Source organism: Eulemur rufifrons, chromosome 2 (assembly GCF_041146395.1).
Source record: "Eulemur rufifrons isolate Redbay chromosome 2, OSU_ERuf_1, whole genome shotgun sequence".
Classification (NCBI taxonomy): Eukaryota; Metazoa; Chordata; class Mammalia; order Primates; family Lemuridae; genus Eulemur; species Eulemur rufifrons.
In genome coordinates, this window is record NC_090984.1 from 106603487 (window position 1) to 106630125 (window position 26639).

Genomic DNA, 26639 nt, shown 5'->3' on the forward strand with positions numbered 1-26639 from the left:
AAGGTGAATCAAGTGTTCCTGCAGTTCTCCCAGGCAGCTAATTCACACTGAACATGGCAGTGCCATCCTGTTCTTTAGAGCCCCTTGCAGAATACAGACCTATGCATTCTTAATATACATATTAAATTTCTATTATTTTTAATATACAAGTCAAATTTCTATGCTTTCTTCCCAATGTGCAAACTGGAGCCCATTTCTATATAATCAATGGCCTGGAAAGGCCACCAAATGAAAGAGAGGTAACTATGTATTTAGTGGCCCACACCCCACTGTCCCCAAAATTTTCCCCTCAAATTACAAAGTTGCTTTTAAAAATTTGTTCAATTAGAATAACAGCTTTTTAAAAAATTCTTTACTAGTAAACACAAGAAACTTTTATAATTACTAAATTGTTTAATAAAAATCCAGGTCCTCACCACCTGCCCTATGCTTTAATCAATGCACAGAATGTTATCTGAATGTTTAGCTTAAAGACTAAACACATATATAAGCATACATTTCAGCACAGCAGGAAAAATCTACATGTACTCATATACTCGTATGTCTTTCAGCTAGATGGTACCTTTGTGAAATAAAACTGTTCCTGAAGAGCCAATTTGGGGTTTCTTTTCAAGGTGTGGGACTTAAAGAAATAAACACAGTTTTTCTGTAAGGAAATTAAAGTTGTCATTTTAATTCCACTCAACTCAGACAAGACCTAAGTCTTTAAATTACATTTAATAAGTATGAAAACCTAATTAAAATAAATATCCATTCCTGGGTCAAATTTTGTCTCCAAACTATGATCACTGGTTACTTCCTTTAAGCCTTAAATAGGTGTTTCATAAAGCAGGAAAGGAAGAGGTATATATTACTGAGGGAGAATAGCAAGTAAAAATATTTAAGACCTATTATGAGAGTTTTAAATTGTTTTCTTATACAAGTGAATTAAAATTCAACACCATAATTCTTACCCTTTTGTAAAAAGCTCACACGCAATTTTTACCAAATATAACCACATACAATAAGCAGTCTCAGTTCAATCTATCAAAAGGGAAGTTTCTTCAGTTCATTCCAACAAGTATCTTCTGACTGAACCCAAGTTGGAGGAAGGAAATATAGACAAAGCTTTACATGCTAATTACCGGTGGCAGGTACCTGTATTTAAAATTGACAATTATGGTTTTCCTACACAAAACCCCAACCCCCCACCCCAACAACCCCAGGTGCTACAGTTCCATGGCTTGCCAGTTAGAAGTAGTGTCTATGTTGTCAAGGTCTATCTTTGTTCCAGTAGCTTTGCTTCTACTGCACTTTTCTGACATGCAGAAATGAAGTTTTGGTTGGTGTATGTCCCAAGTTTCAAACTGTCCACTTTAAATTTTTTTCAAGTTTCTTTTTTTATTTATAAAAGAAAAGAAGCAATCCTTCACCATTCTGCATCTCCAATGGCTTTGGAAAATATATAATCTCTCCCATTAAGATTCATAATGCCATCCTTAAGATGAAATTTCCATTTGTTTTTACTTCTGTGTATCTAAATAAACAAAAACAAAAAGAATTAAGATACAACCAGAAAACAGAAAACAAATAAACAACAACAAAAAAATTCACAAAAAACCCCCCACAAAACTGTCTTATACAATACTGTATTTGCCAATTGGTTTCTTAATAAAATTTAATTTGATAAAAACCAAAATTACTAACTAGGTGGGTTTTTTAAAAAATAAATTCATCTGTAATTAGTATTTTACAGCTTTTATTACTTGTGGTCATTAATGTAGTTAAAAATATTTCTTTGTAAAATATCTTATCTCTATCAGGTTTACATATATATTTTCAAGGTCCACTTCAAAAATACTGCATCCTCCATAAAGCTTTCACCATTCTTTCCCACTTCTAAATCCCCAACGGTATTCTCAATGACATTTCTTGCATTATTTGTTAAGTAATACAATTATAGACCCATTTCTTCTACTAAAATAAAAACTCCTTATAGTGTTTTCAAGACCTAACATAGAACTTTACACATAATGCCATTTAAAAAATAATATCTAGGCCGGGCACGGTGGCTCACGCCTGTAATCCTAGCACTCTGGGAGGCCGAGGCGGGTGGATCACTCGAGGTCAGGAGTTCAAGACCAGCCTGAGCAAGAGCGAGACCCCGTCTCTACTAAAAATAGAAAGAAATTATCTGGCCAACTAAAAATATATATAGAAAAAATTAGCCGGGCATGGTGGCGCATGTCTGTAGTCCCAGCTACTCGGGAGGCTGAGGCAGTAGGATCGCTTAAGCCCAGGAGTTTGAGGTTGCTGTGAGCTAGGCTGATGCCACGGCACTCACTCTAGCCCAGGCAACAGAGCAAGACTCTGTCTCAAAAAAAAATAATAATAATATCATCTAAAGGAATGCTGATCTTCCAGTCACTTACAGCAGATTTCAAAAACTATGCACATCCATAACTAAACCCAAAGGAGAAGGGCAGGCTCTGGGTACTCCCATCCTTGCCTTCACTTCTAGCATTTAATTATTTGCAATCCCACAGATTTGGAGGGGAAGACAAGTTGTAAAACTTAATGAACTGAAGTGACCTTTCTTTCTTTTCCCAGTAAGTCATACTCATTATTTAGTGTTCAGTTCAAGCTCCACATCTTCACAAAGAAGGCCCCATATGTCTGTTCACCTATTCCATGATCTCTTTTTCTTTTTTACCACACATCCAAGAGACAGGAAATCTTGTTGACTCTTCCTTCAAAGCAAATCCAAGATCCAACTAATTCTCACCAACTTTAATACTATCACCATAGTCTGAGTCACCATCATCACTTGGAATACCACCACATACCCCTAGTCTTGTTGTTTCAACCCCTGCTTCCTCCCTCCGTTACACTCTACTCTCCACGAAGGCAGCAAAGTAATCTTTTCAAAATTCAACTAGATCATTTCGTTTGTCTATTTGAAACTTTCCAATAACTTTCTGATTCACTCAGAATAAGAGCCCATATCCTTAAGATCCACACCATCTGCCCCCTACCCCTTCTCTGACTTAATCTAATACTGTACCTCTCCCTTTCCCTCACTCCAGTCCAGCCACACTGGCCTCCTTGGCATTCCTCACACACACAGGTGGGCTCTTCCCCCAGATAATAGTACAACTGTCTCCCAGTCTTTGTTCAAATGTTATCTTCTCCAAAGACCTACTATGACTACCCTATTCAAAACTGAAACCTGTCCCCCTTTCCCTGCTCTGTATTTTTCCATACCAATTACCAGCTTCTAATAACACCATGTTAATTGATTTATGTTTTTGCATCTATCTTCTCCAACTAGAATAAGCTTCCCAAAGGCAGGGACTGTTTTGTTTTGTTCACTAGTGTATCTCAAGCTCCTAGAATAGTGCCCTGGAACATCACAGACAAAGACCTCTATCTCCGCTTTTGATTCCCTATACAGAAAGCATTATTTACCCTAAATGTGTATAAAAATTGATTTCCAGCATGAACTAAGTGACTGGAACCTGAAAGACACTGGGATTATATAGAGAAAAACAAGAAAGTGGTGAATAGTCAGGAAATAGGAATTCCACAGAGAAGTAAGGAAACTGATTGCATTCTGTTGTAAGGCTACTTGCAAAACAACAAATGTAGAAAAGTTTCACGGATCAAATAATATTCCATATACTCAGGACTTAAGTTATACTGGGTAATAAATGGTAAATATTTTTATTTGAATAAAAGTACAAAGTACACTAAAAAGCAATTCATTTATTGGCCCTATGACCTCCATGAAGGACTGTCCTGAATGCCAGGAGAAAACTCTCTTAAATTTCCTAATGAAAAATGTTTTAAAGTAAAATTAAAACATACTGAAGTGAAATTATCTATAAACGAGGCTGAAGCCTCTGTACCTGAGGTTAATGTCACCAAATGCTCTATCAGTTCTTATCCACACACACAACACATTGACTGTCACACTAGAAAAAAATTTTTTTTCCTTGGGGCCACAGTGTTTTATTATGAAAATAGAATAAAAACTTCAAAACAAAATGATCCTTTCTAATTTAATGAAAAATTTGTTAATGTAGGCTTCAAAACCATACTCCTAAAATTCAAGTTGGATCAAACCATATCCAATCCCATTTTACAGTCACAGAACACTGCCATACCTTACTGTTGGCTAAAACATCAAGCCCCCAGCCCTCCAATCTTTAGAGCAACACATGTGATTTTTTAAAATCAGACCTCTGCAAATTTTTAAATTTACAACTCAACATGCTATTTAAAGCTATTTTCCATTTATTAGTTTAAAACATTAAAGTTATGTATCTGTGGGCAAACAAACCAACTTTAACATTTAAAATATTGTATGTACAGTTTGTCTCAAAAGAGAATACAACCTTCTCTTAAAACAGGAAAATACTTAGAAGCATATTCTTCAGTCATGCTAAAACAAAGGTCCTTTTCTTGCCTGATAAATCTGGTATCTCATTAACATGAAATTGTGTTCTGGATAATTTACTTGTAAGTTGTTCCCTTGAGATTGCCTGACAATAAAGATGTATTGGTATCTGCTGCTTTAACATCATACTCTTGCTCTACATATATCTAACAGGAAATTACATTTGTTATAATGTGCATGGTACAGGGTATTAAGAACACTTACCCAAAACTCATAATGCACATAAGTAGATGCTGTGAAACTCTCAGTGACCTCGTTGGCTTTACTCTTTAACTTCACTGGTATAAAACTGACCTGACTTTTTATTAGAAAATAAGATCCACTATCATGGCATTCTCCCTATTGATTTATTTGCAAGAAGCACAGCTACTTATCACATTCATTTCTATAAAAGCAACACAGATTTAAGATTTTCTTCATCTGTAAAGGAAAGTTTTTGCAGGGCATGAATTCTGCATGTTCGTGACTATAGCTCCAGTGCCTAGAATAGTGCTTAGTATACTTAGTCACTTAAGAAATATTTGTTGAATGAATAAATTAAATAAATAATTACAAACAAAACTCAGTTGCTTCTGTCAGGGTTTTCAGCATTTGGTAAAGACCTCTGCTAAAATTATAAATTCCATGTAATATGTTCATGTATTATAAATTTAATAATTACAGTCAAAAAAATTTGATCCCAATTAAAATGTCTTGATAACAAAAATCTCAATACCACCAATAAGCATAACAAAAATACTTGGAAAAAAACATCCTGCTTGAAAACTAAGAATTCAAGAAGTCAATGGCTAATTCTCATGGAACTTGGTTTAAAAATTCCTAATGTTACCAAAGTACAACAAAGTAATTACTTTAATTAATTTTTAGTAAAAACTTGGTCGGGCGCGGTGGCTCACGCCTGTAATCCTAGCACTTTGGGAGGCCGAGGTGGGCGGATCGTTTGAGCTCAGGAGTTCGAGACCAGCCTGAGCAAGAGCGAGACCCCACCTCTACTAAAAAATAGAAAGAAATTATATGGACAGCTAAAAATATATATAGAAAAAAAAATTAGCCGGGCATGGTGGCGCACGCCTGTAGTCCCAGCTACTCGGGAGGCTGAGACAGGAGGATCGCTTGAGCTCAGGAGTTTGAGGTTGCTGTGAGCTAGGCTGACACCACGGCACTCACTCTAGCCTGGGCAACAGAGTGAGACTCTGTCTCAAAAAAAAAAAAAAAAAAAAAACTTATCTATTAGTTTTCAAGCCTGTTCATTGCCTTAGTCCTCTCCTTAGCAATAAAAAAATTATAGAGATTCAATTAAACCCTTCTGGTTTTGACATACTTGCGGCCAAACAGAAAACAGGATTATTCCATTTGGTTAGCTATTGTTGTTAAAGGACAACCCAAAGTGGCTTTGTTGACTTTGCTTATAAGTTGACACAGTCTAAATAGAAAAAGGATTATACCTCTTTTTTATTTCATCCATAACTTATTTTTCAAATGTAAAGCTAAGAAATTGATGTTTTATCCTATTAAAATAATCTACAAAACTATAACAATGTTTTCATACTATTCATAATGAATGCAAGAGGCATTAATCAGCTGCCCAAATGTTTCAATAAGGCAGAAAGGATAGGGAAGCAATTACAACAGAAACAACATCAGTAATAGAAGGATGAAGTCCTTACTTTATCATATTGGCATACAACAACATTTTCTGTGTCAAAAAGTTCCTGTCCTTCCTCATCACTCACATCATCTTCACTATTGAGGGGCTCCTACAAATAAAAGAGAGTTTATTAATGTATTACTATAAGAGGCCTTTCTAAATATTAACTGGAAAGAAATACAATGATCTAGATGTTCTTTGAGAACCAAGTGCCAAAGGTACATATATACATACACCAGAAATGTAATATTGTTAATCAGCTATGATTTCAGAGTTTGCTAACATTTTTGAAATTTCAGCAAGAACTTAAAATAGGCTATAAAACTTTATAACTTGTAAGTCTGAGGAGATGTTCAATTTTATTTCCCTTTATTCTTTAAAAATAACACAAGAAGATAATTTTCTACAATAACTCTTTAAGATGTCTAGAAGCAGACCTCAGAAAATATGAAACTTTAATGAGCCAATGACACTATATACCAGAAAAAGTATACAAAGGAAAATAGTGGTGAAGTTACAAGAGAAAAGAAGGGCAATACAATAAACTAGCAGTCGCTAGTAGTCTGGCTTATGTCTTTTACATTAAGAACTACGACTCTGAATACAAATCAGCATACCTAAACCCTCATGATGGTTACGGCGGAGGCATGAAGTATAACTAAGATTCAGATTTTTGGCCAGGCGCAATGGCTCACACCTGTAATCCTAGCACTTTGGGAGGCCCGGGCAGGAGAATCCACTGAGGTCTGGAATTTGAGACTAGCCTGGACAAGAGCAAAACCCATGTATCTACAAAAAATAGAAAAACTAGCCAGGCGTGGTGGCACATGCCTATAGCCCCAGCTACTTGGGCAGCTGAGACAGGAGGATCGCCTGAGCCCAGAGATCCTCATTAGTTTGTGGTTGCCGTGAGCTATGACAACTCCGCGGCACTCTAGCTGGGCCAAAGGACAAAGCAAGACTCTGTCCTCCCCCAACAAAAAAAAGATTCAGATTTTTTTTAAAAAAAGGAGATGGCAGCAGGGGGCCATCTGATCTAGCAATCACACTATTGGGTATTTACCCAAAGGAAAAAAAGACATTTTATCAAAAAGACACTTGCCCTCGAATGTTTACTGCAGCACAATTCACAATCACAAAGATGTGGAATCAACCCATTCAATTCATGAGTGGATTAATAAAATGTGGTGTATGTATGCCATGGAGTACTACTCAGCCATAAAAAAAATGGTGAACTAATACCTTTTGTAACAACCTGGATAAAACTGGACACCGTTCTTCTAAGTTAAATTGGAATTAATCGATCAACACTCACCTGCACATATGGAAGTAAAACTCTCAACAGAAATCAAGCAGGTGGGAGGGGAGAGAAGGCGATGGGTAAAATCACACCTAACAGGTACAATGCACACTATCTGGGTAATGGGCACACTTACAACTTTGACTCAAATTGTACAAAAGCAATTCATGTGCCCGAAACATTTGTATCCTTCTAATACTCTGAAATTAAAAAAAAAAAAAAAAAGATTAGCCGGGCATGGTGGCATGTGCCTGTACTCTCAGCTACTCAAGAGGATGAGGGAAGAGAATCGCTTGAGTCCAGGAGTTTGAGGTTGCAGTGAGCTATGATGACATCACTGCACTCCAGCCTGGGAGAAAGAGAGAGAGACCCTGTCAAAAATCCAAAAAAAAAAAAGGCTGGGGGCAGGAAATCTCAGTATCAAAGAGAATTCGGGGCTAAGCTAAAACCTAACTAGAACATACACTGATTACATTAAACTTCACCTCAATTGTGGCAGAAGATAAAGGCTATTTCTAATAAATGGAGACAAAGAAGACAAAGTAGAATGAAAAATAAAACGCATCTAGGCCTATAACCTACTCACACACAGGTCTGTATGCATATATTTATATTCTTTAACCTAAAATAAATATCACCAATGTAAAATAAAAAAATTATTGAGGTAAAATTCACGTAACATAGAACTCAATATTTCAACATTTTCAAATGTAAAATGCAGGTGCACTAGTATTCAAAATGTGTGTAACCATCACCACACTAACCCAGTTCCAGGACATTTCATTACCTTTACCTATTAAGCAGTCACTCACTCCCATTCCCCCCATCCCCTGACAACTACTAATCTGCTTTCTGTATCTATAGATTTGCCTATTCTATATATTTTCTATAAGTAGAATCATGTAATATGTGGCCTTTTGTATCTGGCTTCTTTCACTTAGCATGTTTTCAAGGTTCATCCCTATTGTAGCACGTATCAATTCCACTGTATATATACATCACATTTTATTTGTCCATTCATCAGTGGATGAACATTTGGGTTGTTTACACCTTTTGGACACTGTGAACAGTGCTGCTATGAACATTAACATACAAGTTTTTGTTTGAACATGCTTTCAATTCTCTTATATATAAGCTTAAGAGTAGAACTGCTGCATCATATGGTTAATTCTCTATGCTTAATTTTTTGATGAACCACTAAACTGTTTTCCACAGCAGCTACACCATTTTACATTCCTACCAGCGATGCAAAAGAGTGCTAATTTCTCCACATCATCACCAGCATTTATTTTCTTTCTTTCTTTCTTGATTACAGCCATCCTAGGTGTGAAATGGAATCTCATTGTGGTTTTGATTTGCATTTCTCTAACAAATGATGCCAAGCATATTTTCATGTGCTTGCTGGCTATTTGTACATCGCCTTTTGGAAAAATGTCTATTCAAATCCTTTGTCCATGTTTTAATTGGGTCATCTTTTTGTTGCTGAGCTGTAAGCATTCTTTATATATTTTAGATATATAGACCCTTATCAGATATATGATTTGCAAATATTTTCTCATTCTGTGGAATGTCGTTTTATTAATACTTTCTTGATACTGTCCTTGGATGCACAACAAAATTTTTTAGTCTATAAAATCCACTTTTTCTTTGATTGTTTATACCCTGGATGTCATATCTAAAAAACTACTGCCAAATCCAACATTATGAAGATTTACCCTAATGTTTTTTTCTAAAAGGTTTATAATTTTAGCTCTTAGATTTATATACACTTTTTTATATACAGTGTGAGATAAGGGGTCCAACTTAACTCTTTTGCATATTCTGTTGCACAAACATCACTTGCTAAAAAGACTATTCTTTCCCTATGGAATACTCAGCTGATGTAAAAGTTTTGTAACACAATAACATAAAGAACAATATTCTACTTACAAAAGACAGACCTAACGAGCTTATGGTTCCAAAGTTTGAAAGTGAAAGAATGAAAAAAGGCTAATTCTACCCAAAAGCTGGTATAGTTCTATTAGTATCACATAAACAGATTTTAGGGTTAAACAAAAATTGCTAGAGACAAAGCAAGACATTAAGTGATCACAAATGGTTCAATCCACTGGGGGAAAAAAACAATTTTAAGCTAATATGCACTCATTTTTAGGCTCAAAATATAAAGAGGAAAAATGACAGAAAAACAAGGAGAAATAAGTTAAATCAACTATTATAGCTGGAGATCTGAACAGCTCACTCAATAATCGAAAATGGATCAAGCATGCAAAAATATCAAGGATATAAAGTGGACAAACCTACTGACAGTCTAAATCTAATAGACATACATAGAAGACAGTACCAAACAAGTGCAGAAAACATTTTTTTCAAATGCAGAGCATACAATACAAAATTGATCACATTAATAAGTCTCAACTAATTTCCATGGATGCACACATCCCACAGATCATATTCTCTACAGTTAAGTCAAAATAGAAATTAATAAAATAGGAAGAAACACAGTAAAAAGAATAAAGGTAAAAGTTGATTCTTTGAAAATATTAATGAAATCAACACACCTATGGCAAGACTGAACCAAGAGAAAAAAAAAGACGACATGGCACAATATTAGAAATTAGGAAAAAAGGGAAATGACAACAAATGATTCTGGTATCAAAAAGAAAATATTAATTTTATGATGATCAATTTGAAAATTTAGATAAATACACAGAGTCCAAGAAAAATATAACTTATTGAAAGTGTCTCAAGAAGAAACAGAATACTTGAATTAAACAAGGAGATTATTATGCTGACATTTGTAGTGGCATGCTTTAACAAATATTCACAGAAGAATTAAGTAATATCTTAAAAAAAAAATGTTCAGGGTAGAGAAAACACTTCCCAAAATTCATTTTATAAGGCTACTATAAACCCAAAAACCTGGTAAGGGTATGTAAAAAGAAGATCACAGATAGTTAATTCATGAACACACATGAAAAAGTACTGAACAAAGTGAATTCAGCAATTCATAAAAAAGGTAACATATAGGCCGGGCGCGGTGGCTCACGCCTGTAATCCTAGCACTCTGGGAGGTCGAGGCGGGTGGATCGTTCGAGGTCAGGAGTTCAAGACCAGCCTGAGCAAGAGTGAGACCTCATCTCTACTAAAAATAGAAAGAAATTATATGGACAACTAAAACTATATAGAAAAAATTAGCCGGGCATGGTGGCACATGCCTGTAGTCCCAGCTACTCGGGAGGCTGAGGCAGAAGGATCGCTTGAGCCCAGGAGTTTGAGGTTGCTGTGAGCTAGGCTGACACCATGGCACTCTAGCCCAGGCAACAAAGTGAGACTCTGTCTCAAAAAAAAAAAAAAAAAAAAGGTAACATATAATGATCAAGTCACCGTGATAAACAGAAAATCAATTAATGAAATTTTTCATAAATAACAGACAGAAGGTGACAAACTGTATGATTACTTAATAGTTGTAGAAAAGGTGTTTAATAAAACTCAGCATTTATAGTTTAAAAAACAAAACAAAGGGAATCGTCCTTAACCCAATAAACATATTCATAAAAACCTATAATTATACTTAGTAGTTAGACACAGAAAACATTACTTTTAAGTTTAAGTACAAGACATGGGTGCCTGCTATCGCCATTTTTAATCTATATAGCTCTAGAAGGCACAGCCTACAAGGCAAGAAAAACTGTTTTTCACATGTGATTATCTGCATAGGAGACACAAAAATCTACAGATACATTATTAGAATTAATAAAGACATTAGGTAGGTGGCTGGTTCAAGGATGAATATTAAAAGCCCTACACATTTGTTAACCTAAAAGCCCTAATTGACCACAAGATATGTAACAAATTTGCACTAGTACTCCATAAATTTATATACTTATAAATAAATAAATAAAAATAAAAGGTCTACACATTTCTGTACTACCAAAAAACAAATGGAAAACATAATGAAAACATGTCACTTACAGCAGCATCAAAACTATAAATAATTAAGAGAATAAAAATGGCCAGACCTGAATAAGCACTTCCACATGATAAGACACAAACAGCAAGTAAGTACATAAAAAGAGGCTGAAACTCATTAGTAATCAAGGAAATGCAAACTAAAACCAAAATAGGACACCATTTCTACCTACCAAACTAGCAAAAATTAAGAAGCCTGACAATATCAGGTACCGGTGAGGATGTGTGGACATACGCACACTTACGATTACGTACTGAATGGCTAGAGTGATGTGGTATTTTATTGCAAAGTTGAAGAGTACATGCCTTAAATTCAGCAGTTCAATGTTTAGGTATAACACTCTTGCATACGTGTCCCCAGAAGACACATAATAAAATATAACTATTTATAACAGTAAACAATTAGAAACAGTCCAAATGTCCACCAGATCAGAAAAATTGTTAAATAAATTATGGTGTATTCAGCAGTGAAAATATTTATAGCTGTATGTGACAATTTGGATGAACCTCAGGAATACTGTCTTGAGTAAAAAAACAACTTGCTGAAGAACAGATACAGAATTATTCCATTCATGTTACAAATGAACATGTAAAACTAAACAATATGCTGTTTAGGAATATAAATACTTATGATAATATATAAAGGCAATGAATGATAAACACAAAATGAGTGAGCATGGGTACTCTGATGGCAGAAGGAAGAGGATGGGATTGGGGAGAAGTACCCACGGGACTTTAAGTAATGGGATTTTTTTAACTAGATGGTGGGCACCAGGGTACTGATATCATAAAATATTTTTATTCATTTCTATTTATTCAATATTTAATAAGAAATTATTTTTTTTAAAAAACTACTTAGATAGTTTAGAAAACTTTGTACTAAGATAAACAATACGACTGCATCTTAGGCTAAAGAAGGCAATTAACGATGAAAATTGTGGTGGACAAGTATCTTGGACACGAGCAACTAAACGAATAGCGAGGAAAACAAAGACATATTTATATGTTTCTAGAAGACAGATACAAGTAGATAAGGTTATTAAGGAACTGATATGGAATTACTGAAGCAAAAGATTAACCACATCTATCTGTTCTACCAATGTCTTATGCTGAAGCTACATAAATGCATAAGCCAAAGAGAATTATTTGCACCATTCTCTATTACCTTAATACAACTTATTATTAGTTTGGTATACATTCTTTTTTTATTATCAGCTATAAAAGCAATTATATTTTATAAAGATAAATATAGCCAATCTAAAAACCTTACTAAAGTTAGAGCAATTGAACTTGATCTTTAAAATCCTATGTTATACACTAACAGCCTCTGGAAAAAAAAGGATAAAATTTGTCAGTTTGGTACCAAGTAATTGAATAGATTACTACTTCAAGTTTTTTACTAGAAACTTACTTCTTCCACCTGCCCATCTTCGGCTCCATCTTTCTCTTTGTCTTCCTCTTCATCATCATCATCATCAAAGTCTTCTTCTTCATCTTCATCTTCTTCAGATGATGTATCCCCAGTTCCATCTACTTGTAATACCAATGGAGCTTGTGTCTGAGCAGGCTGGGCCTGTGGTTGCTGTTGGCCTGTTGCAGTTATTTGTGCTTGGGCTGGTGTAGGTGCTGCCACTGTTGTAGGTATAACTTGAGTCTTATTTCCTGTAAATAAGATTTGCTGTGGCTGGATGATGACACCTGTCTGTGGTGAAATCCCTCCAGGAAGAGGAGCCAGTACCTAAGGCAAAAGAAAACCACATAGTAGGAACAAGAGGATCAAACATGGTACACAGAAATAGCCTTAAGATTCACCAGAAATGGCCACATCTTGTACACAGTTAAATCTACCACAGTACAAAGGCAATGTTTAACTAGTACACTGACTCACTAAATTTCCAATTTACCATTCAAATTTCTGAAGGAAAAAGATTTTCTAAACATAATTGCTTCATTTATTGAGCACTTACTAGGAATATGCCAGACATCAGGCCAACATTTACACAAGTTTATCTGCTTGAGAACACAGTTAATGCAGGCTCAGTAACTTGCAAAGTTTACAGTCACTAGGAGGCAAAACGTAAGCCTTGGCTCTCTGGTCCAGAGCCCATGCTCTTACTATTATGCTACACTGCCTTCACATGAAGAACACTCGACTGAGAATCTGAAGACCTGGGTGAGGCAATATTGACAAAGCAATGCAAATCATTTAACCTCTCTTGGCTTCTATCATTTCACTGTTAGACTAGGACCAATGGTTCTCAACCCTGGCTGCAAATTAGAACCATCTGGTAGCTTTAAAAAAAAATGCTGATACCTAGGCTTTTACCCCTAATATTCTGATTTAATTAGTATGAGATAAAAGCTATAGGTTTTATTTAAAGCACGACAGATGATTCTATCATGCAACCACAGCTAAGAACCAACAGACCAGATAATTTTTAAAGTTCCTCCCTTCTGTATCTACAATTCTAAGGTAAACCACAACTCAAAAACAATGTATTAACAAATATTACTATATGTATTGTAATTCACATATTTATAATTATAGTTATTAATAAATTAAGAGCACTGAATGCCTATTACTTGCCATTAGGTTCAAGGAATGCAAAAATCTTAAGATGTAGTATTTCCTTTAAGAAGCTTATAGATTAATGGTATAATAGACAAAGCAGCAACAACTCAAAAAGATAGAAGATGTAATACAAATTATGAGAAACAGAAGAGGGTACCAAATTTAGCTTGGGGACAAGGTCAGGGAAGTCTTCCTGGTATGTAATATTTGACTTTCTGTTTGTGCTTTAAGGAGATTAGCCAGGTTTTTCTCATTGGTTGGTTGGTTTGGGGGAAGTGGAGGGAGTAGCTGGATGGAAGGCCAAAGGCAACATTCTAAATAGAAGAATAACATCAAGTGAAACCCAGAAGTGACAGCAGCAAATAGTTTTGGAAAGATGTAAGTCGACTGGATTAATACTCCTGGTCTTATCTTGCTTCTATCATCATACTGTTTGATATAGACATTATATGTACACATCTGTCTCTTTTTTAAAGTACTAAGTTCCTCAAGAAAAGAACTATTCGTTTTTGTCCTCACAGTACAAGAGTGTAACACCTGGCACACAAGTAGATGCAAATATTTAACTTTGATCTAAACAGCACTAAAGCAAAGAATTGGAAGCATGGCAAAAAATAAACCTGAAGAGTTCAAAGAAACAAGATCCCAAAAGATCTTACAAACCATGCTGAGTTGTTTAGACCAGCAGTCCCCAACATTTTTGGCACCAGGAACTGTTTTCATAGAAGACAATTTTTCCATGGATGGGGGGGGGGTGGGGCATGCCTGTAAGGTGATGGTTTCAGGATGATTCAAGCATATTACATTTAGTGTGCAAGGGTGGGGACCCCTAGTTTAGACTTTTTCTAGTAGGCAATGGGAAGTCATTAAAGATTTTAAGATTTTTTTAGAAAAATGACTATAAATCAGTCAGGTTAGGAGGGCAAAAGACTAGAGGCAGAGAAATCAGTTAAGAGGATAATACAGTTATTTTTTAATGACAAATTACTACAGTATGAACTAAGGAAATGACAAGAAAAGAGAGAGAGAGAGAGAGAAACTATTAAGAAGGATTGGTAGGATTTAATGATAGCTTGGATACTGGAGGCAAGGGAAAGAGAGGATTCCATACACCCCCTTCCAGAAAATACATAAGCACCATGAAACTAGAGTCCATGTCCTTGTTCACTCTTAAATCCCCAACCCCTTATGAAAACCCCAATACTCAGTAACTGCTTGTTGAATAAAGGCCAAAGGACCAGCTTAGGAGGCTGGATGGAGAGTGCTGCCACTGACAAAGCATATTCAGGGGGATGATGAAGGATGGGCAGAGACAATAATAATTTAGTTTTAAACACGCTGAATCTAAGTTAAGCCATGAGGTATACAAAAGAAATTTAAAATGACAGGGTCTGTAGCACTGGAGAAGAGTCTTAAGAATTTGTATATATATAGCCATGGGGAAAGAAAGGGGAACCAATCAGGGAATTTATATAGAAGAAAAAAGAACCCCATGGTGATCATTAGGGAAGATTCTTTTACCTGTTGTATAACAGGAGCTTGTACTCCACCTGGTTGCATTTGTGGTATAACCTGTTGTTGCAGAACCACTGACTGCTGAGGCTGAATGATATATTGGGCACCATTGGCTGCTCTGACCACCTGAAGAAGCTGGCCTAAAGCAAAAAGCATGTATTCCAAGTTACCACTTTAGCAGTGACTATCTCAAAATAAACGAATTCATATTGAATGTCAAACCACCGGAGGTCCTAGAAATTATCAAGTAGGAAGTCTAACAATTTTATTAAGGGCTACCATCCGTACACAGTGAACTATAATCCTTCCCTTCCCTGACTTCCCTCCATGTGTCAAATACATTGCTTACAATATTTTATTTTCCTTATTTATCACTCTCATTCAGCTGTTTTCCAATAAGGTTTTAACAACAGATTATGAGTATTGATTAAAAGCTTAAATTATCTTTGCTAACATGGTAGGAGTCAAGAAAGAGCAGGAAGATCAGACATTTCAGATGCTGTTGGTTTCTAAAGCTTTAAAGAAATGAAGGCATAATAATTCATTTAATATCCTAAACCAAAGCACCATAGTACTTTGTTTCAAAATTCCTTAAAAGCAATAAAAGTTTGCTGAACTAATTATCATCACCACATAACACTAACTGTATGACTAGCTTATTCACAAAGAACCAAATCCCCCTAATGTGTTGCTTTCTTTAGATGATCCAGAATCTTGAATTAAAAAGTGAACAAATTATATCATTAAAATATGTAGCAAGAAATTAACAAATAAAAAACTATGTAATTAAGATTACAGAAAACACTTAAAATCCATGTACATAAATTTTTCAAACACTAATATGCCAAAACACAGGAGCCAGACATCAGACTTTTGTCAATGAAGAGAGACTACGTACAATAATAGCATACAATAAATTTGCTCTTAAGATACTATAGGATTTAGTTTTATATCACAAACCAGTTAAAATGAGTCAAGTTTAACTAACTTGCAGGTTAAATATGTTTAGTGAAAAACTAAGTAAACAAGTGTTTTTATGTAATCATACTTCCATTCAGTAACAAGGTTTTCATTCACGGATCAAAAGCTGAAGTGCAATTCTCATCTTCTCTACTGCATCCTCAATAATGATTACAGTTGCATGTGCTACAGCCCTCAAATAAAGTTATTTTAATAACCTAAACCTAATGGTAAAAGAAATATTAGTATTCCCTATCTTTCAATGAAGACAAAACATAAGAACTAGATGGTACAATTTTCTAAATTATATTTAAAAATGGTTCCATTATTCCTTATTACCTGAGTTTGTTAATATCTGTTGAACAGGAGTCACACCTGCAGGGAGTGCTAAGGTAGCAGCTGTAGCAGCAGCACTCTGAAAAAACAAAAACAAAAGAAAAAAAAAATAAAAGCCACATATGTACATAAGAGTATCTCATTGTTTACCTCTAGAATATTTTAATAGTATATGAAATTTTTTGTTTACTACATATCAAAATGAAAAGTTCTAACAATAAGACTAAATCCCATCTTATAAAATGGCATAAGACCAACCTAGCATAAATGACCTACTTATTTCCAGCAATTAAATAGAATAACTGGTTTTTTCCCTAGAGAATGTGCTATAAAGAAATCTCACAAGTACTGTAGTTTTCTTTTTCTCTTCCCCCTTCAATCTTCTTTAAAGTATCAAACCTTCCTATACTCAATCTAACCTATAAATTTTTAGAAAATAGCCATATGAACAACAATGCTGTACAATATATGAAATAACTGTTCCATTATTGCTTCCTTTCCCACTCTTTGTCTCCTTACCCTCAATTCCTTGTTTTCAATCGATACACTTGAGGCAAAAGTGTATTTTCTTTTTAGAATTCTTAACTTTTTTAAATCTACTAGAAGCAACAGGTACCTATAGAAAACACTGTATCTTTGCTTCTTCTAAGATGCCACATTATCAAAAAGAAAAATAGGGCCATATTGGCATTATATTTTAGGCAAAACATGTATTGATAATACATTTAATACAAAAAATACCTTAAAAATCTTAAGAAAAGTCACAAACTTTTAAAAAATGTATACATTTTAAAATGGAGTTAGTATGTGATATTTAAGTTATGAAGATATACATGGGATTATATTCTGCATTTCTTTACATCGAGGATAAATTCTTGATTTACTGCTTTTAGAGAGTCTTCTCCTTCTGCCCTCTCTCAAAAGAATCCATTCTGTTTTCATATTCTATGCTTTAAATATTTTTATGTATCTCACTATACCTATATTTAGGTTGGTTTTTTTTTTCCTCCTCCCCTTCAATCTTCTTTAAGGAGTCAAGCCTTCATGCATTCAATCTAGCCTATATATTTTTAGAAACACCCATATTTGTATAAGCTTAAGGAAATAAATATAAATGTGCTCTGGACATGCTAACGCCAGAGAAGTCAACAAAAACTTGGAAAATTACACTAAACTGGGTTAATAATACAACTACTATCTAATCTGGGCTGTAGGTATATAGCTTTCCAAAAAAAAAAAAAAATGTTTGTTATTGCCACTTGATAGGTCTAAGGAATCCCTGTATCTTGAGCCTAAAACTCCCACTGTATCTCTAGAATCCAACTATTAATATAATTCACCAGGTTCATCCATCTTTAAGTTAAATATCCAACTATTCAATTTAAAATAAACCATAGGCCAGGCGCGGTGGCTCACGTCTGTAATCCTAGCATTCTGGGAGGCTGAGGTGGGTGGATCGCTCAAGGTTTGGAGTTCGAGACCAGCCTAAGCAAGAGGGAGACCCCCGTCTCTACTAAAAATAGAAAGAAATTATCTGGCCAACTAAAATATATATAGAAAAAATTAGCCAGGCATGGTGGCATATGCCTGCAGTCCCAGCTACCCGGGAGGCTGAGGCAGGAGGATCGCTTAAGCCCAGGAGTTTGAGGTTGCTGTGAGCTAGGCTGACGCCACGGCACTCACTCTAGCCCGGGCAACAAAGCGAGACTCTGTCTCAAAAAAAAAAATAAATAAATAAATAAAATAAAATAAACCTTGTCCATATAGGCAAACCAAAGGTCATATAAGTTCAAGAAACATTAACAACCACTTACTATTGAGAAGTATTATTTAGCAATATTAAATACTATAATTCTTACTTTGTAACGTAATAGATCTTCCTCTAATGGCAAACTGATACAATAGTTTCTATACAGCACACACGGCAAACTGATACAATAGTTTCTATACAGCACACAGGACACAATAACCACCTGCACACCTTCCACACATTCAAACCGCACAGTATTTGTTGAGTCATATATCATAACTAAATCACCTTTTATTTAATGACCATTAAAAATGTCTCCTTGCATTGTATGCAATAGCCCAAACATGAATAGTGCATTAGACCAAGCATTTCACAAAGAGAACCCGAAACACTGGTTTGATATATTAGTAAGTTCCCTGAAATAGCCTTCTGTCTAATATTATCACTATCCCACATTTTCATGAAATTATGTTCATTTTGAAAGTACACAGAACGATTAGAAAAATCAAAACTATTTTTACTATTTTTGAATCAAGAATAATAATGCAGGCCGGGTGCGGTGGCTCACGCCTGTAATCCTAGCACTCTGGGAGGCCGAGGTGGGCGGATCGTTTGAGCTCAGGAGTTCGAGACCAGCCTGAGCAAGAGCGAGACCCCACCTCTACTAAAAATAGAAAGAAATTATATGGACAGCTAAAAATATATATAGAAAAAATTAGCCGGGCATGGTGGTGCATGCCTGTAGTCCCAGCTACTCGGGAGGCTGAGACAGGAGGATCGCTTGAGCTCAGGAGTTTGAGGTTGCTGTGAGCTAGGCTGACGCCACGGCACTCACTCTAGCCTGGGCAACAGAGTGAGACTCTGTCTCAAAAAAAAAAAAAAAAAAAGAATAATAATGCAAACTAACAAATACTCAAAACACTTTTATTGGTAAAGAGCCTATATTGATTATGTTTCAGTACATGCAACAATGACTAAAAAATACCACAGCAAAATGTTAAAATATACATAAATGCTAATCCATTTTACTGAATGACATTTCTGACCTATGATCTGTTTAAAGATACATGCTCCTTTGAATCAAAGAGATATAACCATTAAGAGATGGACCACTGATACTCTAGAATTAACACACACTATTAATTCAAAATTCTCTTCCATAAGAGAGAGATTAAAATTCTTAGAAATTACAAGGGCCTACCCACAAGTGATTGCCAAAATTTCTGTTTTAAAACGATGCAAGTTATTCCCAAGGAAATAGTCTTAATAACACTAACTGAAATATAGACCCTATAGTGAGATTTTTTTTTAAAGCGTAGAGGTTAAAAAGAAATTTGGGGTCTTAAAGTAGAATGTTTTTGAATAAAAATTCTTATGAGAAATGAAAGGTATGCAATTTTTATGATTTTCACGCAAAAGAACTGACTGTAGTAACTTGTACTGCAAGTACAAATTGAGATCCTTGATATCTGTGAATTTAAAAATTGCAATTTCTACTGACTTGTAGAAACTTGCAATTCTGCCAAGGTATGAATTTATGAGGCCAGTAATATGTAGGAGGAAGACATGTGTCTAGTACGTGAGCCCTGCTTCCTATCTGGCTTATAAATCATAATGAGCTCTGTGGTTCACTATTTATCACTGAACAAAGTGGAAGTGATTTTTAAGAATATTGCTTTTTGTTTAAAAAAATCTGAATCTTAAAAAAATCTCACTGCTAGCATTAGTTACATAGGTTAAGAGATCTTTTCACAAATAATGATTCTTACCCTTTAAATAAAAGTTTTGTCTGAATTTAAAAATGAAATGTCAGAGCTGAGACACCACTCTATGAAATTAACAGTCTATATTTTAAACAGAAGAAAAGCCATTTATGAGAAAGTATTGAACCACTCTAATCAGACTGTGTTTTAATGTTTTATTAAAAAAAAAAACTTCAAGAATATAAGTAAAGATTTTCTAAGAATCTGAAGGTGTTCTTTCAATTTTACAGTTAAACTGAACTACATTTGATGAGAAATATTATATACCCTAAGTGAAATTTGAAAATTTGAGGATTTGGGAAGTTCAGTGGATATCGCTCAGAAATATCAAAATCCTAATGTAATTTAACTGGCTAAAATGCATTTTAAGGTAGCAATTTATATAGTATAAGAAAACTGGTTAGACTACATGTTATGGTTAAATCAGAGCAAATATTTTTAAATGTTTCACTTTAAAAATAATTATCCTGGGCCAGGCACGGTGGCTCATGCCTGTAATCCTAGCACTCTGGGAGGCCGAGGCAGGTGGATAGCTCAAGGTCAGGAGTTCGAGACCAGCCTGAGCAAGATCGAGACCCCATCTCTACTAAAAATAGAAAGAAATTATATGGACACCTAAAAATATATATATAGAAAAATTAGCCGGGCTGGTGGTGCATGCCTGTAGTCCCAGCTACTCGGGAGGCTGAGGCAGAAGGATCGCTTGAGCCCAGGAGTTTGGGGTTGCTGTGAGCTAGGCTTACGCCACGGCACTCTAACCTGGGCAACAGAGCAAGACTCTGTCTCAAAAAAAAAAAAAAGGGCCGGGCGCGGTGGCTCATGCCTGTAATCAGAGCAAGACTCTGTCTCAAAAAAAAAAAAAAAAAAAAAAAGAAAAAGAAAAAAAGAAAGAAAAATAATTATCCTGAACTATCCAAATAGTTCATCTTCATTTTTAAAAAGTTTACAATGCTTGGCATTCCTGACCTCTTATAATTAATAAGTCTCCTGAAATAGAACTATACTTCGAGTAATAGGTTTGGTCCTAAACCTATTTTTCACAGTAGGGATGAAATAGCTCTCACAAAGCACCATTTCTTTGGTATTTTTAAACAAAGAAATGCCTAAGTTTACGAACTTTCGTGTCTAAGTAGCAAGCTAAACTTTAGATTTGCTGCTAAATCCAATATTCAGAAAACTAAATAAGATAGCTATTTTGTTCAAGTCTTCAATGAACTTCAAGTTAATATGCAATATACATGGGCATAATCCCAATTTGGGTTAGAATAAGCAGAGCCAAAGTGCTACACATTTTGAGTCTTACCATGTTTGATGCATTCATGTGTTGTATCAGCTTAGAATCAGGAACAATAACTTGTGGTGCTGTGGCTACAAAAAGAAAAAAGAACATATGCAAACAAGAAACCATGAGGCTATTTCACAATCACAAGAATGCTATACAATGCGGAAAACTTTTTTTATGTTTTCCACTTTTTCTGCATTCAAATGCTCTCAATCATTTGATATCTCAGAATGTTATAAATTTCTATTGCAAATAAGAGCTGTGATATGCCCACCCTATACTGAAAAACATCAATAAAAACAATTTAAGTGACAATTCCTATGGATGCAAGAGAGTTTAGGCCAGCCTGAGCAAGAGCAAGACCCCACCTCTACTAAAAATAGAAAAAGGCTGGGCACGGTGGCTCACGCCTGTAATCCTAGCACTCTGGGAGGCCGAGGCGGGTGGATTGCTCGAGGTCAGGAGTTCGAGACCAGCCTGAGCAAGAGCGAGACCCTGTCTCTACTAAAAATAGAAAGAAATTATCTGGCCAACTAAAAATATATATAGAAAAAATTAGCCAGGCATGGTGGCGCATGCCTGTAGTCCTAGCTACTCGGGAAGCTGAGGCAGGAGGATCGCTTAAGCCCAGGAGTTTGTGGTTGCTGTGAGCTTGACGCCACGGAACTCTAGCCCAGGCAACAGAGCGAGACTCTGTCTCAAAAAAAAAAAAAAAGAGAATTTAGGAACATAAAGTAGTGGAGATACCTAACACATAAACATACGCATTTCTGTGCATTAAGTAAACTGCACATTTGCCCACACAATTTAATCTTGTCTTGCTAAGTCAGCATTAACTGCTCTATAATGATACCATTGTTGGAATGAGTTGCTAATCCATTAAAAGTAAACTCAAAAAGTTATAACTGTTTTTTTTTTCTCAACCTACATAGTCCTTTCTCCCCATATGACAGTTGTCAGAATCCTGTTACTTTCAAGAGCTGTTTAAAAAATACAAATCATAAATAATGGTAATATTATTTAACAGTAAAAGGAATTTGTTTGATTCCGCAAATTTCAGAGAACAGACAGATAATCCCATTATCCCAATATTCTCTGAGTGAAGAAAATCAAATTTTAATTTATGATGACCTAAAATCCTAGTGCCAGCCCTGAAGGCAATAGGAGGAACAGTCATCAAAAAATGATTAAAAGGATAAAATTATCTGATAAAAGGTATAGATTAAAATCTGGTATTAAAAGTCTTACTTGACATAAACAGTGAAATAACCCAAAAAGCTCTTTCTTCTGTGTATCACTATCAATTTTAAGTTTTAGATATACTCTGAGATAGGGCAAATGGTAACTAAATGATTACTTTCAAATAAACTTTTCAATTACCTTCACTGACCTTTCCAGTAACTGTAGATTCACTGAATTAGAAGGCCCAGGAAGTTTTATAACCGAATAGATGTTTGTCATCACAGGAAAACACTTGCTACATGTAATGGATCAAGCTCCTTAGCTTTTTCAGGGCCCAGATTTTCCTCAGCTGTGAAAGGGAGCCAAGGGCTATTTTACAAGCCCTTACAAGGCATCAATGAAACAGTATCTATAAAATGACGTGGAAAGGAAAGCACCAAGGACACAGTCTAGCTGTAATCCTAACACTCTGGGAGGCTGAGATGGGAGGATTGCTTGAGGTCAGGAGTTCAAAACTAACCTGAGCAAGGTCGAGACCCCCATCTCTAGTAAAACTAGAAAAAATTAGCTGGGGACGGTGGTGTGCACCTGTAGTCCCAGCTACTCAGGAGGCTGAGGCAGAAGGATCACTTGAGCCCAGGAGTTCGAAGTTGCAGTGAGCTATGATCATGCCACTGCACTCTCTCTGGGGCAACAGAGCAAGACTCTGTCTCAAAAAAAAAAAAAAATGAAAAACTAAGGATATATTCATAAAAACTAAACTGAAACATGTCTTTGAAGGAACATGTTTCACAAAGAATGTAGACAACTATTTTACTATATAAAATAAAGCCCTTTGTAAACAGAATCCACATTTTATACAAATTTATACACACATACACCTCTCAGCTAACAGAAAGGGGAAGAAAAAACCAAAATCAACAGTCTTTTATTTTTTAAGGTACACCAAGCATTCCTTAAAAACAAGGTCCAAGAAACCCAGAGTATTTCTCATCTTTCAAAATAACAAATGGAATTTCCAAGTCATTAAGTAGGAAAACAAATCTAGTCTCACCTTGCTGTGATGCAGGAATAAGGACCTGTTGGGTCTGTGCTTGCTGAGGTACCGTTTGCTGAGGCTGAGTTTGCTGATGGTGGTGATGGTGATGATGCTGTTGCTGCTGGGTTTGATGCTGCTGCTGAACTTGCAATAAAAGCTGCTGCTCTTCTGAATGAAATCCATCTACTGCCCTAGACTGCATTAGTTTATTCTCCCATAACTAAGGCAAAGAATATTAAAGATTTCTAAGTGGAAAAAAAATAACTCTGGATATATGGATAAAACATTTTTAATTAACCTGTTTATAAAATTCTTTCATTTTAAAAGCTGATACAGCCACAAAAATATAATCAATCTCTAATTCTTACCCCAATGTAAACAATAATGAAAACAAATTTTTAAAGTATCAAACCTCATTTTTGCCACTTCAGAGTACTGGAGGATTTCTTTTTTTATCTTTGACAATCTTTCTACAGTAATCCCTTAATTATCAGATATTATTTAGCAAAGAGTTTCATATAAGCAACTTTTTTAGTAATTGAAGATTATCCTCTATAATATCAAAAACATTATTGTAAGTATTTTTATGGAACTCTTTCCTTAACACAAAATTTTCTTCCTCTTACATAACATAGACAGAACATAAATCCATGTAAAAAATGAGAAACAGAGGCAATCCCTGAGTTAGAGAAGCCCAACTTTCCATCTGTCAAATCCTACATAAGAAAAAAGAAATGGCAATGCCTGAAGGCCTTAGAGGTTTTCTCAACCCCTCACATTTCTTGAAATTTCCCTTTCTTCCATTATCCCAAGGATTGATAATCCTTTTCTGCTTGGCCACTTGTATTTTCTCATTTCACCCTAGAAGAGAGGTTCTGTGATAGAAAAAAATCAGAAATGGACAAAAATAAAAAGGAAAGTATATGCAACTATTTCACCCTTCTCCCTAACACATTCTCTCACTACCAGGTTTAATGTTCAATCTAGAGCTTCAACCCCATAAGCAACTGATCAAAAAAGTCACAAACTATTTCTTGAAAATACAAATGGAACTTAATTTAGTCATTTTGCACGCAAAGATCTACACATACTTTATTTTCTCATCCAGGATTTGCTCTTAGGACATTGCCTAAGTCTCACCTGAGTCTTCTATCAGATCCTTCAAGAAGTTCCCTTTGCCATACTCCGAGATTTTTTCATAATCTACTGAACCTTCCAACCATTCTAGACATGCTAGATTTGTGTCTACATGCTGGTAACAATTCCACCACATTTCTAAAGGCTAACTGAAAAAGTAAGCTCAAGGTCAATTTCCCAGTGTAACCATCCCACTAGCAGGCCTAGTACTATTTAGACTTCCCTGAAGTCTGTTCTTACAGAGATAGTAACAATACCTACCTCGTTGTTGTGAAGATTAAATAACATATTCATGTAAAACACTTAGAATCTTACATAAAGTCAATGATCAATAATTGTTAGTTATTATTAATATTATTATTGGTGGTGGTGGCATTAACTGTGTAATAGAGAATTATACCAGAAGTCAGGAAACCAGTTAGTTCTGGTTTGGCCATTAATGTGACCAAATCATTTATTTTCCTTGGGCAGTTTGTCACCTAAAACAGGGGCAAACTGAATTAGATTACTTCTAAACTCACTTTCAGCTGATAAATCTAAGTCTCTGCTAATCCCAGACTAAAAATAGCTAGTTTCTTCCTGTGGTAACAAAGCACTACTTTTTCAGAGTCCATGTTTTGTCTAATACATCTCTGTAAAGTTGCATCTAGCACAGCACACCATTAAAATAGGCACTTACATGCCTAATAAAACACATCACGACTAATGTATTATACATAGTAAAGTTTCCAAACACTCTGCTATCACCCAAATCTTCTACATCTTTTCTTCTCTTCCAAAACAAAGCCTAGTTTCTTATAAGCCAAAAATCATGGTAAAAAAGTCCTATTAATTAATGCTTTAAGTAATAGTTTTTTAAACCATAATTTTCTAAATTTAATGCTTCACTTTTATCATCTCCAATTGGTCTACCCATGTAATCTGGACCCATCACCTCAAATGAAGCTTCTGTGATAATGGCAAATATTAATGAATACATATTATATGTGGCTAAGTGCTAGGTACCACAACTTTCCTAGCCACCCAAGTCAACAACCTAAGAGTCAGAATCCACCCCAACACCTCATCATTATTGTCTATTTCCCTTCTGAAGCATTGTTCCAATCTATCCCTACTATTATGGCCCTGGTCCTTTCCGCCCACTATTACTGCAAAGTACAGTGATGTAGTGATGGAGCTCACTGAGTCCTGCATCAAGTCATGCATTCTACGAACAATTACTGAGTATCGCCTATAAGCCACACCATGTTACAAGCATTGAGGAGAGTGAATAAACCCCACAAAAGTCCTTGTCCTCACAGAAGCTACACTCCAATGGAAACCTGTGCTTCCAATCTATCCTCTATAAATCAGTGGTCCTAAAAATGCGGTTCCAGAGCCAAAAACATCAGCATCCCATGGGAACTTGTTAAAAATGCTAACTTTCAGGTCCCACTCCAGTCCTACTGAATCAGTAGCTCTGGGGGTGGAACTAATAACCTATTTTAATAAACTGTCCAGGTTATTCTGATTCGTGCTAAAGTGAGAACAGTTGCTTTAAAGTCTAACGAACCAATGGGGACTCCAACCCACCGATGGGTCATAAAAAGTCAATTTAAAATTTTTTTGTAAATTAAATAAAGAAATGCCAGGCTGTATTGCACAGAGTACTGTTACACAGATTTAATCAAATGTTAAATACTATTACGTCCTAAGGAGAGTCCTAGCCAAGAAGTTTGGGAAACACTTCCACATTGCTGTTAAGATGA

The 26639-nt window shown here is 35.4% G+C and overlaps 1 protein-coding gene and 1 non-coding gene across 2 annotated transcripts in view; both read right to left on the reverse strand.

The window, feature by feature from the left end:
- Positions 1-761: 761 nt before the first annotated feature.
- Positions 762-26639, reverse strand: part of GTF2A1 (general transcription factor IIA subunit 1) — a 36543-nt gene continuing 10665 nt past the window's right edge. The window contains exons 3-9 of the mRNA XM_069465190.1: positions 23770-23974; positions 21555-21619; positions 16742-16817; positions 15449-15582; positions 12767-13093; positions 6106-6195; positions 762-1516 (exon numbers count right to left, since the gene is read on the reverse strand). Of these exons, the coding sequence (XP_069321291.1) occupies positions 1409-1516; positions 6106-6195; positions 12767-13093; positions 15449-15582; positions 16742-16817; positions 21555-21619; positions 23770-23974 (1005 nt within the window). The 3' untranslated portion in view covers positions 762-1408. The remainder of the gene's footprint in view (positions 1517-6105; positions 6196-12766; positions 13094-15448; positions 15583-16741; positions 16818-21554; positions 21620-23769; positions 23975-26639) is intronic.
- LOC138381210 (small nucleolar RNA SNORA79) lies at positions 22569-22712 on the reverse strand. The gene has a single exon (XR_011233121.1). It is a non-coding gene; the product is annotated as a small nucleolar RNA SNORA79 (small nucleolar RNA).